The sequence below is a fragment of the Arachis ipaensis genome, chromosome B10 (genome assembly GCF_059453495.1).
Source record: "Arachis ipaensis isolate K30076 ecotype BB chromosome B10, ASM5945349v1, whole genome shotgun sequence".
NCBI classification, from domain to species: domain Eukaryota; kingdom Viridiplantae; phylum Streptophyta; class Magnoliopsida; order Fabales; family Fabaceae; genus Arachis; species Arachis ipaensis.
Window position 1 is genome coordinate 59,690,842 of NC_142435.1, and position 15,078 is coordinate 59,705,919.

The 15,078-nt window shown below is 39.8% G+C and overlaps 1 protein-coding gene across 1 annotated transcript in view; it reads left to right on the forward strand.

The window, feature by feature from the left end:
• The first annotated feature begins 313 nt into the window (after positions 1-313).
• Positions 314-15,078, forward strand: part of LOC148580218 (uncharacterized) — a 41,290-nt gene continuing 26,525 nt past the window's right edge. Inside the window, exon 1 of the mRNA XM_088491819.1 lies at positions 314-1,149. Within this exon, the coding sequence (XP_088347945.1) occupies positions 314-1,149 (836 nt within the window). The remainder of the gene's footprint in view (positions 1,150-15,078) is intronic.

The window sequence follows — 15,078 nt, forward strand, 5'->3', positions numbered from 1 at the left end:
TGGCAGTACTAAAGAAGCCTCCTCTGAAGGAGAAGCTTATGACCCTGAGAATCCTGGAATGAAAGAAGTGAATTACATGGGAGAATTCTATGGAAACACTTACAATCCTTCATGGAGGAATCATTCTAATATCTCATGGAAGGACCAACAGAAGCCTCAACAAGGCTTCAATAATAATAATGGTGGGAGAAATAGGTTTGGCAATAGCGAGCCTTTTCCATCATCTTCTCAGCAACAGACAGAGAATTCTAAGCAGAGCCTCTCTGACTTAGCAACCATAGTCTCTGATCTATCTAAAACCACTCTCAATTTCATGACTGAAACAAGGTCCTCCATCAGAAATTTGGAGGCACAAGTGGGTCAGCTGAGTAAAAGAGTCACTGAAATCCCTCTAAGTACTCTCCCAAGCAATACGAAAGAAAATTCGAAGAGAGAGTGTAAGGACATCAATATACCCAAAATGGCCGAACCTGTAGAGGAGGGAAAGGCAGTGAATTCTAGTGAGGAAGACCTCAATGGACGTCCACTCACCACTAAGGAGTTCCTTAATGAGGAACCAAAGGAATCTGAGGCTCATATAGAGACCATAGAGATTCCACTGAACTTACTCTTGCCATTTATGAGCTCTGATGAGTATTCTTCCTCTGAAGAGGATGAAGATATTGTTGAAGAGCAAGTTGCTCAGTATCTAGGAGCAATCAAAATGCTAAATGCCAAGCTATTTGGTAATGAGACTTGGGAAGATGAACTTTCATTGCTCATCAATGAACTGAATGCTTTGGTTCAACTGAAATTACCTCAGAAGAAACCGGATCCTGGAAAGTTCTTAATACCTTGTACTATAGGCACCATGACCTTTGAGAAGGCTCTGTGTGACCTGGGGTCAGGAATAAACCTCATGCCACTCTCTGTAATGGAGAAACTAGGGATCTTTGAGGTACAAGCTGTAAGAATCTCACTAGAGTTGGCAGACAAATCAAGGAAACAGGCTTATAAACTTGTACAGGATGTCTTAGTGAAGGTTGAAGGCATGTACATCCCTGCTGATTTCATAATCCTAGACACTGGGAAGGAAGAGGATGAATGCATCATCCTTGGAAGACCCTTCCTAGCCACAGCAAAAGTTGTGATTGATGTGGACAGAGGAGAGTTAATCCTTCAATTAAATGAGGACTACCTTGTGTTTAAGGCAAAGATCTTCTTCTGTAACCATAGAGAGGAAGCATGAAAAGCTTCTCTCAATACAGAGTCAAACAGAGCCCCCACACTCAACTTCTAAGTTTGCTGTTGGGAGGCCACCATTAAGCTCTAAGTCTCTGTGCGGATCTCTAAGAGCTCACTGTCAAGCTATTGACATTAAAGAAGCACTTGTTGGGAGGCAACCCAATGTTATTTAATTATATTTATTTGTTTTTCATTGCCATGTTATGTTTTCTTTAGGTTGATGATCATGTGGAGTCATAAAAACAACTGCAAAATTAAAGCAGAATCAAAAAAGCATCAAAAATAGCACACCCTGGAGGACAGGCTTATTGGCGTTTAAACGCCAGTAAGGATAGCAGAATGGGCATTTAACGCCCAGTCTGACAGTATTCTGGGCGTTAAACGCCAGAATTGGCAGACAGACTGGCGTTTAACGCCAGAAAAGGGTGTCTGGCTGAGTGGCTGTCTGGCTGGCATTAAATGTCAGAATTGGCAGACAGACTGGCGTTTAACGCTAGAAAAGGGTGTCTGCTTGGCGTTAAACGCCTGAAAAGGGCATCAGCATGGCGTTTAACGCCAGGAGAGGTAGCAGAGATGGCGTTACATGCCAGAAAGGTGCAAGGATCAGAATTCCTTGATACCTCAGGATCTGTGGACCCCACAGGATCCCCACCTACCCCACCTCTCATTCTTTCCTTTTCACACCTTTCCATAACACTCTTTCCCAAACATCATTCACTATCAAATCCTACTCTCTTCTCTATAATCTCTTCACCACTCATATCCATCCACTATTCCCCACAACACATCATACAACCCACCTACCTCACCATTCAAATTCAAAACATTTCCCTCCCAAACCCAACCCTATCTTACACGAATTCCCCTCCCCCCTCTCTCTTACCCTATAAATACCCCTCCTTACCACCTTCATTTTCACACATCATACACACTTAAACTCCCTTAGCTGAATTCAAAACACCCCTCCATCTTCTCCATTACTTCTTCTTCTCCCCATTTCTTTCTTCTTTTGCTCGGGAATGAGCAAACCTTTTAAGTTTGATGTGGGAAAAAGCTCTGCTTTTTGTTTTTTCATAACCATTAATGGCACCTAAGGCATGAGAAACCTCTAGAAAGAGGAAAGGGAAGCCAGTTGCTTCCACCTTTGAGTCATGAGAGATGGAGAGATTTATCTCAAAAGTCCATCAAGACCACTTCTATGAAGTTGTGGCAAAAAAAAAGATGATCCCCGAGGTCCCCTTCATGCTCAAAAAGAGTGAATATCCAGAGATCCGACGTGAGATTCGAAGAGGAGGTTGGGAAACTCTCACCAACCTCATCCAACAAGTCAAAATCTTAATGGTTCAAGAGTTCTATGCTAATGCATGGATCACTAAGAACCATGATCAAAGTGTGAACCCGAACCCAAAGAATTGGCTCACAATGGTTCGGGGGAAATACTTGAATTTCAGTCCAGAAACTGTAAGGTTGGCATTCAACTTGCCAATAATGAGAGCAGATTATCATCCTTTCACTAGAAGAGTCAACTTTGATCAAAGGTTGGACCAAGTCCTCATGGACATCTATGTGGAAGGAGCACAATGGAAGAGAGACTCAAGAGGCAAGCCGGTTCAATTAAGAAGGCCTGACCTCAAACCCGTGGCTAGGAGATGGTTAGAGTTCATTCAATGCTCTATCATTCCTACTAGCAACTGATCCGAAGTAACTATTGATCGGGCTATCATGATCCATAGTATCATGATTGGGGATGAAGTAGAAGTTCATGAGATCATATCTCTAGAAATATACAAGGTGGCTGACAAACCCTCCACTTTGGCAAGGTTAGCCTTTCCTCATCTTATCTGTCACCTATGCAATTCAGCTGGAGTTGTCATAGAGGAAGATATCCTCATTGAAGGGGACAAGCCCATCACTAAAAAGAGGATGGAGCAAGCAAGAGAGCCCACTCATGGATCTCAACAAGAGCATGAGAAAATTCCTCATCAAGAAATCCCTGAGATGCCTCAAGGGATGCATTTCCCTCCACACAACTATTGGGAGCAACTTAACACATCTTTAGGAGAATTGAGTTTCAACATGGAGCAACTAAAAGTGGAGTACCAAGAGCACTCCATCATCCTCCATGAAATCAGAGAGGACCAAAAGGCCATGAGAGAGGAGCAACAAAGGCAAGGAAGAGACATAGAGGAGCTCAAGCACTTCATAGGATCTTCAAGAGGAAGAACTAGCTGCCGTCACTAAGGTGGACCCGTTCTTTAATTCCCTTGTTCTTTTTTTTCTGTTTTTCGTTTTCTATGCTTTATATTTTGTCTATGTTTGTGTCTTCATTACATGATCATTAGTGTTTAGTGTCTATGTCTTAAAGCTATGAATGATTCCAGGAATCCCTCACCTTTCTTAAATGAAAAATGTTTTTATTTACAAAACAACAAGAAGTGCATAATTTTGAAAATTATCTTGAATTAGCTTAATTATTTTGATGTGGTGGCAATACTTTTTATTTTCTGAATGAATGCTTGAACAATGCATATTTTTTATAGTAAAGTTTATGAATGTTAAAATTGTTGGCTCTTGAAAGAATAATGAAAAAAAGAGAAATGTTATTGATAATTTGAAAAAACATAAAATTGATTCTTGAAGCAAGAAAAAGTAGTGAAAAACAAAAGCTTGCGAAAATAAAGAAAGAAAAAGAAAAAGCAAGCAGAAAAAGCCAATAACCCTTTAAACCAAAAGGCAAGGGTAAAAAGGATCCAAGGCTTTGAGCATTAATGGATAGGAGGGCCCAAAGGAATAAAATTCTGGCCTAAGCGGCTAAACTAAGCTGTCCCTAACCATGTGCTTGTGGCGTGATGGTGTCAAGTGAAAAGCTTGAGACTGAGCGGTTAAAGTCGTGGTCCAAAGAAAAAAGAGTGTGCTTAAGAGCTCTGGGCACCTCTAACTGGGGACTCTAGCAAAGCTAAGTCACAATCTGAAAAGGTTCACCTAGTTATGTGTCTGTGGCATTTATGTATCCGGTGGTAATACTGGAAAACAAAATGCTTAGGGTCACGACCAACATACTGAACTAGGAGAATCAATAACACTATCTAAATTTTGAGTTCCTATGGATGCCAATCATTCTGAACTTCAAAGGATAAAGTGAGATGCCAAAACTGTTCAGAAGCAAAAAGCTACTAGTCCCGCTCATCTAATTGAAACTAATCTTCATTGATATTTTTGAGATTTATTGTATATTATCTTCTTTTTATCCTATTTTGTTTTTGGTTGCTTGGGGACAAGCAACAATTTAAGTTTGGTGTTGTGATGAGCGAATAATTTATACCCTTTTTGGCATTATTTTTACATAGTTTTTAGTATGTTTTAGTTACTTTTTATTATATTTTTATTAGTTTTTATGCAAAAATCACATTTCTGAACTTAACTATGAGTTTGTGTATTTTTCTGTGATTTCAGGTATTTTCTCGCTGAAATTGAGGGATCTGAGCAAAAGTCTGATTCAGAGGTTGAGAAAGGACTGCAGATGCTGTTGGATTCTGGCCCTCCTGCACTTGAAGTGGATTTTCTGGAACTACAAATGCCCAATTGGTGCACTCTCAATTGAGTTAAAAAGTAGACATCTTGGGATTTCCAGCAATATATAATAGTCCATACTTAGCCCAAGATTAGATGGCCCAAACTGGCATTAAACTCCAGCCAGAGACCCTTTTCTGGCATAAAACGCCAGAACTGCCACCAAAACTGGAGTTAAACGCCCAAACTGGCACCCAAGCTGGAATTTAACTCCAAGAATGGCCTATGCACGTGAAAGCTTCAATGCTCAGCCCAAGCACATACCAAGTAGGTTCCGGAAGTGGATTTCTGCACTATCTGCACTTAGTTACTTACTTTCTGTAAACCCTAGTAACTAGTTTAGTATAAATAGCACTTTTTACCATTGTATTCAAATCTTTTGGAGACTTTTATCATACTATCATCTTTGGAATCATTGTTCACGTTTGGAGGCTGGCCTCATAGCCTTGCCTAGACCTCTTTTCTCTTATGTATTTTCTACGGTGGAGTTTCTACACCTCATAGATTAAGGTGAGGAGCTCTGCTGTTCTTCATGAATTAATGCAAGTACCATTATTTTTCTTTCAATTCATGCCTAATTCATCTCCAAGATATACTCTCGTACTTAATTCTCAGTTAAGTCAGAATGAAGGGGTGACCCGTGACAATCACCCACTATCTTCGTTACTCGCTTAGCCAAGATCCGCGTGCCTGATAACCACAAGCGGTCTACATGATGTTCAACGTAGTTATTGGACAACAGCCAGAGTATATTCTCTTGGGTCTCTAATTCACGATTTGCATCGTCTCTCCTGACAACAGAGCATCCAAATCCGTTATTAGAACCTTCGTGGTATAGGCTAGAACCAATTGGCAGCATTCTTGAGATCCAGAAAGTCTAAACCTTGTCTGTGGTATTCCGAGTAGGATCTGGGAAGGGATGACTATGATAAGCTTCAAACTTGCGAATGTTGGGCACAGTGACAGTGTGCAAAAGGATAGAGAGATCCTATTCCGACACTAGTGAGAACCGACAGATGATTAGCCGTGCGGTAGCTGTGCCTGGTATTTTTCATCCGAGACGAGAAATCCGATAGTTGATTAGTCGTGCAGAGATCGTACTTGGTATTTTTCATCCAAGAGGGCCATACAGCTTGCCATGGAAGGGAGCACGCATGATTGGAAAAAGATAGTAGGAAAGCAGAGGTTCAGAAGCAACAAAGCATCTCCAAACGCTTATCTGAAATCCCCACCAATGAATTACATAAGTATCTCTATTTTATTTTATGTTTTATTTATCTTTTAATTATCAAAACTTCATAACCATTTGAATCCGCCTGACTAAGATTTACAAGATGACCATAGCTTGCTTCAAACCGACAATCTCCGTCGGATCGACCCTTACTCACGTAAGGTATTACTTGGACGACCCAGTGCACTTGCTGGTTATTTGTGCAGAGTTGTGAAAAGTGTGATCATAATTTTGTACACCAGTACGCGTCAGGGACGCGTACGCGTGACATGAGTTGTGCAAATGGCGCGAAGGCAGCCTCGCGCACGCACAACTCTCTGTCCAATACGCACATTTGCCAAAATTTTAAACGATGCGTGCGCGTCAGGGACGCGCACGCGTGGATGGCTTGGATGGGAAAATGACGCAAATGAAGTAGAAACATAACATATTTTTTTTGGTGCTCCTAGCACAGTTCCAGCCCCACACCATCACAACTTTCTGCCCAAATACCCATTCACGCCGATTTCATCATCCACGCGTGCTGGACGCGTACGCATAGAGTGCCAAAATTTCAAATGATGCGCATGCGTCATGGACGCGTATGCGTGAGCATGATTGTGCGCAATGCACCCTTCCTGTGCCACTCCCGCGCAACTCTCTATTCAATATTTATTTTTCACGCACACACATAACATCAGCGACGCTTGCGCGTCCTGTGCTCTTTTTTTTTTTTTGATGCAGAATGTAGTATGTACTTGATTATGCAGAAATTATGAATGGCTACTGAGAAAAATAAAATAAAATAAAGCTAAGAATAAAAATGAGAGATCGTACCATGATGGGTTGTCTCCCACCTAGTGCTTTTCTTTAACGTCCTTAAGTTGGACAGTCCACTAGCTTAGTCTTTTGCTGTTGGTGGATCCTCCAAGAAGAAGATCTCCAGCTCCTTATTTTTCTTCATCTTCTCACCATGATATAGCTTTAAGCGATGTCCATTGGCCTTGATAAATTTGGAGCTAGAATGATGACTCAGGTGAAAGACTCTGTATGGGTCTGCCTTCTCTACTCTATAGGGACATTCCTATCTGGATCTCAGCTTGCCTGGCATGAGCCGCAGTCTGGAGTTGTAAAGGAGAACTAACTCCCCTGGTCTGAACTCTCTCCTTTTAATGTGCTTGTCATGCACAGCCTTCATCTTCTCTTTGTACAGCTTGGAGTTATCATATGTTTCTAGGTGAAGGTTCTCTAATTCTTGTAGTTGCATCTTCCTTTCAGCTCCGGCCTTCTCAAATCCCATGTTGATTTCTCTTACTTCCCAGAAAGCCTTGTGTTCTACCTCTACTGGGAGGTGACAGTCCTTAACATAAACTAGGCGGAACGGTCTCATCCCTATAGGTGTCTTGTATGCTATCCGATATGCCCAAAGCGCATCTTGTAGCCTGGTGCTCCAGTCCTTCCTATGAGGCTTGACTATCTTCTCCAGGATATGCTTTATCTCTCTGTTAGACACCTCTGCTTGTCCATTAATCTGGGGATGGTAGGCTGTTGCTACCTTGTGAATAACGCCATGCTTCTTCAGTAGAGCGGTCAATCTCCTGTTACAAAAATAGGTGCCTTGATCACTCACGATTGCTCGTGGTGATCCAAAGCGACAGATAATATGGTTTCTAACAAAAGAGACAATAGTGTTAGCATTATCAGTATGGGTAGGAATTGCTTTCACCCATTTAGAAACATAATCTACAGCTAACAATATATATAAAAAACCGCTAGAATTTGGAAATGGACCCATGAAGTCAATGCCCCAAACATCAAAAATTTCGCAGAACAACATAATTTGTTGGGGCATCTCATCCCTCTTGGATATATTACCAAACCTCTGTCATGGGAAACAAGATTTACAGAAGGCAGTAACATCCTTAAAAAGAGTAGGCCACCAGAATCCACAGTCTAAGATTTTTCTAGCTGTCCTTTGAGGACCAAAATGGCCACCACTCTCAGAGGAGTGGCAGGCCTCTAAAATGGACTGGAATTCTGATTGAGGCACACACCTTCTAATTATCTGGTCAGCACCATACCTCCATAAATATGTGTCATCCCATATATAATATTTGGACTTGCTTTTCAACTTGTCCTTCTGATGCTTAGTAAAATTGGGAGGGAAGGTATGACTAACTAGATAATTAGCTACAGGTGCATACCAAAGAACTACTTCAGATACTGCATGCAAGCTATCAAATGGAAAAGCATCATTGATAGAAGTGGAGTCATCCTTGACATGCTCAAGGTGACTCAAGTGGTCCGCCACTAAATTCTGGGAACCACACCTATCCTTAATTTCTAAATCAAATTCTTGCAGCAGCAATATCCAACGTATTAGCTTTGGTTTGGACTCTTTTTTAGCTAATAAATATTTTAGAGGTGCATGGTCTAAGTACACTACCACCTTAGTACCAAGCAAGTAGGCTCGAAATTTATCCAGAGCAAAAACAATAGCCAGAAGCTCTTTTTCAGTGGTGGTGTAATTAGACTGAGCAGCGTCTAAGGTCTTAGATGCATAAGCAATTATAAAAGGATCCTTACCTGCGCGCTGGGCCAGTGTCGCTTCTACTACATGATTGGAGGCATCACACATAATCTCAAATGGCTGGTTCCAGTCTGGTCCTCTCACAATCGGAGCCTGAGTCAAGGTGACCTTCAGCTTATCAAACGCTTCCATACAGTCCTCACTCAGCTCAAATTCAACATCCTTCTGCAGCAGTCTAGATAAGGGCAATGCTACCTTACTGAAGTCCTTCTGCATGCGCATGACCAAGGAACGAACGGACTTCCCTCACGGAGGAGCGGTAAGGTAGACTAGAAATGACATTTACCTTTGCTGGATCTACAGAGATACCAGTATTAGAAACAACGTGTCCTAGAACAATATCTTGTTTAATCATAAAATGACACTTTTCAAAATTTAAAACAAGGTTTGAACTAACACACCTGTCTAATACTCTAGATAAACTATCCAAGCAAAGGCTAAAGAAATCACCGTATACGCTAAAATCATCCATAAAAACTTCCATACAGCTCTCAATAAGATCAGAGAAAAGACTCATCATGCACCTTTGAAAAGTAGCTGGTGCATTACATAAGCCAAAAGGCATCCTCTTGTAAGAATATGTTCCAAAGGGACATGTAAAAGTAGTCTTTTCCTGATATTCAGGAGCTATATGAATCTGGAAATAGCATGTGTAACTATCTAAAAAGCAGTAATGTGATTTACCTGACAGGCAATCCAGCATTTGATCAATGAATGGTAGGGGGTAGTGATCCTTACGAGTGGCCTGGTTGAGGCGCCTGTAATCAATGCACACCCTCTAGAAATTCTGCACTCTAGTTGCTATGAGCTCTCCATGCTCATTCTGCACTATAGTGACTCCAGACTTCTTGGGCACCACTTGTACTGGACTTACCCATTCAATATCTGAGATGGGGTAGATGATATCTGCCTCAAGCAATCTGGTCACTTCCTTCTTGACAACTTCCAAGATGGTGGGATTCAGCCGCCTTTGAGGTTGACGGACAGGCCTTGCTCCCTCTTCTAAAATTATCCTGTGCTCACAAACTTGAGGGCTAATGCCTACTATATCTGCCAAACTCCACCCAATATCCTTCTTATGTCTTCTTAGTACACGAAGCAGCTGCTCCTCCTGTTGGGATGTGAGTTCCCTTGCAATGATAACTGGGAGCTTTTGATTATCCTCAAGGTAAGCATACTTAGGTGGGGTGGAAAGGGCTTCAACTCCAATTTATGCTCATGGTCAGGCACTTGATCTCCTGGAGCTAGTGATGGTGGCAAAGTGTCTTCATTGTGTTCAGAGGATTTTCCCACACTTGGACCTTCCTCTATGTGCATCTCTATGTGAACTGTAGCTACGGTATCATCAATGATGTCACACTGGAAGATGGAATGGTCTTCCGGAGGATGCTTCAAAGCTTCGTTCAGGTTGAAACTCACTGCTCGGCCGTCTATCTCAAAAGAATAAGTTCCTGAAAAGGCATCCAACTTGAACTTTGAAGCCTTCAGGAATGGTCTTCCAAGTAGGATGGATGACGGTCTTCCTGAGTCATTAGGGGACATTTCCAGGATATAGAAGTCAATGGGAAATGTGAGCCCCTTAATGCTCACCAGCACGTCCTCAGCAATTCCAACCACTGTAATAATGCTTTTATCTGTTAAAACAAAATGAGCTGCCGAACTTTTTAAGGGAGGGAGCCTCAAAGCATCATATATAGACAAAGGCATAATACTCATGCATGCTCCTAAATCACACATGTAGTCAAAAAATATTACACCCTGAATGGTACAGTTAACCATGCATGGACCTGGATCACTACATTTTTCAGGTATATCCCCATTAAAGCAGATATAAAATTACCTAAAGGAATAGTTTCTAACTCATTAATCTTATCCTTATGCATGCACAAATCCTTTAGAAACTTCGCATATTTAGGTACTTGCTGAATAACATCAAAAGGGGAACAGTTACCTTAACCTTTTTGAAGATTTCTACCATTTTAGGATCGAGTTCCATCTGCTTTCTGGGCTTCCTTGCAAGGTGTGGAAATGGGATAGGAATGGCGTCTCTTATAGCTTCAGCTTCCTTTGGTTCTTTATTCCTTGGTTGAGCTGCTTCTTCTTCAACCATGTCTTGTACTTCATCTTCCTCTTCAACATCTTCCACTTCTACCATGTCCTCAACTAGGGCATGTTCTTATGGGCTTGGCTCCTCATGATTCCTCTCTTGCAGTATGATTCCAGACCTTAAAGTGATGGCATTGATGCTACCTTTGGGGTTGGGTAAGGGTTGAGAAGGAATCCTACTGGAGCTTGAAGGCTGGTTGTTGGGAGTAGGTAATGAATCTATCTGGGAGATGAGAGCTTGTAAAGTGGCATTCAGACCATTTAGAGTAGAGTTCAATGTAGTCTAAATGTCTTGTTGTCCTTGTGCAAGAAATATAAGAAGAAGACATGATAAATTAAATAAAATAGAAACGGAAAATTAATTAATAATAAAAATAGTATTTTGCATTAATAAATCCCAAAATCATAAACATACTTATCCAAACAGGGTTAATGGGCAATAAAAGAGTAAAGGAATAGGAAAACAGACTAGAATAATGAAACTTCAACGGAGGTAATGACTTTTCTCAATATCCAAAGCAAAAGCAATAATCTCTAAAACTATGAATGTGAAGAATCCTAGAGGAAGGAGTAGAATTCTCTCTAAGATTCAAAACTAAAACTAAAACTATGCGTAATGTGAATGTGTGTTGAGTCTCTGCTATCCCCTGGCTCTAGTCTGTGTTTCTGGGCCAAAAACTGGGTCCAAACTCAGCCCAAAATTGCCCCCAGCATTTTTTGCGTTTTCAGCAGGTTGCGCACGTCACGCGTACGCGTCAGTCACGTGTACGCGTTGCTGGTCAACTTCGCGTCTGACGCGTACGTGTCAGGTACGCGCACGCGTCACTCCTCGGTGGTTGTCTCCTTTATTTCTTGTGTTCCTTCAATTTTTGCAAGCTTCCTTTCCATCCTCCAAGCCATTCCTGCCCTATAAAGCCTGCAAACACTGAACACACATATCACGGCATCGAATATTATGAAAGGACATTAAAAATACACAATTTAAAGACTTAGGAAGCAAGTTTTTAATCATAGAACAAAATTAGGAAGGGATTGTAAAATCATACAAATAGTATGAATAAGTGTGCAAAGACTTGATAAAAACCACTCAATTGAGCACAAGATAAACCATAAAATAGTGGTTTATCAAAGCATTTCTACAAACACATGGAAGGCATAAATGTGCATAAGTAAATAAAGCCATAAATGTGCATAAGTAAATGACAAGAATTAAAGATAAGAAGTAAATAACAAGAATTTAGAATGAAATTAACATTGGGATCAAGAGATATTGCATTTTCAAGATCAATAGCTCTCATCTCCTCTTCAATCATACAATCATTGATCTCTTGGCAAATCATAAGTGATTGAAACCCAATCCCTTGGTGAATCAATCTCTCTTAACTTGATCAATTGCCAATTCCTTGATCTAATTGCTCATGAGAAGATATGAAGATTGGTCTCCGGTTTAGAGCCACACAACTTATAAACCCAAGTTTAGGGATGATTACATATCACAATATCAAATCCAAACCCAAATTTACTCAATTGTGAGAAAGAACTTCAAGCATGATTCTATGATCCCCTTTCCAAGGCTCACATAGAATCCATGTGAATTCAATTTCTTTTCCAAGACAATTAAATCCTTGAAATGAAGAACGAAGATTATTTCTAGCAAATCAAATGAAAAATGAAGAGAAGAAAAAGAATAAAAATAAATTAATCCATTAAATTATAATAGAGTTCTCTATCCCAATGTTGGAAATTAGAAACACATAACTAAATATTTACAAAAGTGTGTATGAAAGAAAATGGAAGAAGAGAAGAGAATGAGTGTGAAAGGGGAGTGGAGTCACCTCCACCCCTCCATTGTGTGTCTAAAATGATGAATCTAAGGTCCTATTTATAAGCTACCCAAATTACAAATTCAAATGAAATTACAATCAAATGCAAATTTTCTAACTACTTCTAGATGATTCTTGTTGCCTTGATTGATTGTTAATTGTGGCTTGTCTTGGGCTTGTTAAATTTTAATTCTCTTCATGGAGGCTTGAAACATTGAAGAATAAATGAAAGAATTGGGGTATTTGGAAGTGGCCCAATGTGGAGTGTTATTGAAGTGGCACTTTGGGCTTTTGAAGGCTTGGGAAGCCTTGCACGTTGAAAGATTGATCTGTTGCATCCCCAAAATAAATGCCCACTATAAACTATTATATATCATTGGAAAGCCCTAGATCTCAGATTTCTAACGCCGCTGGAAGCGCATTATTTAGACTTCTCTAGCCTAGGTTATGATCTTTTGAAGGTGAAGAGGTCAGTCTGGTGAAGTGCAGGAAATTGTTTTACGCTGAAGTTGCAACGCTAAAAGAATAGCGATTTGTACCCTCAAATCCAGTATCCAATATAAAGTATTATATATGGTTGGAAAGACCTAGAAGTCTACCTTCCAATGGCACTAAGATCATCTCATTTAGAGCTTTGTAGCTCGAGTTATTTATATTGGAGTGTGAAGAGGTCAGGGTTGCAAATCCTCTTTGCTTCTCTTTGAGTTTGTTTCCCACTCTTTTGCCACCTTGGGAGTGTGCATCCTCTAATAGTGTTTTTATTGCTTCTATTTCTATCATTACCTATAAAATTTATTAACTCAAGCAATCAAAGTAATATTCAATTTAAGCACCAAAAACACTCCATAATTAAGCATTATGAATATATTTTTATATGAAAAAGCATAGAAAAACACATCATGATGCTCATGCATCACTTAGCACCTGACATTCAAAATCAGTGAAGAAAAGCTTCACCCCAACTCCTCTAACACAAAACTACACATATAAAAGAACTCAAACCCTTCCCCCCTATGAAACACATGGTCACTAGGAATACAAGAAAGTAACTCAAATTGGAGGCCAGACCCGCCCCTCACAATCTTACTTCTATCTATCTCCTTCACAGTTTCCTGATCTAAGAACAGTGAGCAACGCTTCCTAACGTCGTCATTTATCCAATCATATGACCAATCAACTCTCTCTTTTTTCTCTTTTTCAAAACCCATTAGAACGACCTAGGAGAAGAGGAACAGAAGTTATAGAAAATACAGGGAAAAAATAAAGCATACCTCTTTTACTCATGATTCTTTAAAATGCCTCTGATAACAACAAAACCTTGTGCAACCAACACAATCTTTTGGATTCCAAGGCTTTTAATTAACACTCCAAAACTGTTTTTGAAATTCACTAAACCATCCCATCAGTTGCATCAAGGGAAATGATGTGCATTGGAAACACGCACGTTCTTTAATGGGCATTTAAGACTGTTTCTCTCTCCTACTCATATCAATTAAATAATCTTTTAATACACCATCTTGAATTGGGGTCTCCAAGGCTAACTCGATGGCCATGTTATGACTCATCAAAAGCTCAACCTGCTTCATTAAAATACATTCTCAGGCTAAGCTTGGGAGCTATGATGTGGTTGTTACAAATTCGAAGCCATAACTCGGCATTATACACCATAACTCGGCTATATGCGTTATAACTCGGCATCATGCGTTACAATCAAATTCAATGGATGTCATTCTTGAGTAGAAACATTCGACCAGACGCTATCGCCTACTAAATTCCAATAAATGCTCTTCAATTCAGAGGACCAATAGAAATGTAACCGACCTATCCTCCCTCGCCTATAAAGGTATGATATTTTATCCTAAAGGGACACACTGAATATACAATACTAACTTAAACATCAGAGTGCCTTTTGCAGGTACACTCTCCCTTTGTTCATACTCTCCATGACGTGATATCTCTCTAGACAAAGAACCCGGATCTTCCTAGCCTATAGCTCGGTGTTGAAGGCAACAGCTCCACATCGATTCCCAAAAACTGAGTTACGTCTAGATTATTCACACAAGAACAAAAACCAATGAGAGTATTAACACTAAATCTATCTATACTTTTTTCTTGGTCATGAGTGATCATGACCTAATGGCTATATTTTTGGTCTGGGACTAAATGGTTATTTATGTAATAACATATTTTGGTAATACATAATAACATAATTGAACACTATTAGAAGCAAAATAACATTGACCCGAAAAGAACAACAAAACAGTCCAATCCAATGCTAGTTAAGACTGCCAAAACCAAACCGGCCCATATTTACATTTATTGGTTGCACATATACCGATAATCATACAACTGAAGCTAAGTTAACATGACATATTAAGGTATAGTTATAAGAATCGAATCGGTAATTAAATTGATCAACTTATTAGTTTATTAATTTATTAGTTCAATCGATAAATTACTGGTTGAACCAATAAAAATAATAAAAAACTTAAAACTAAAATTAAAAATATATATTTACTAACGTTTAAATATTTCATATTTAAAATGTTTAATAT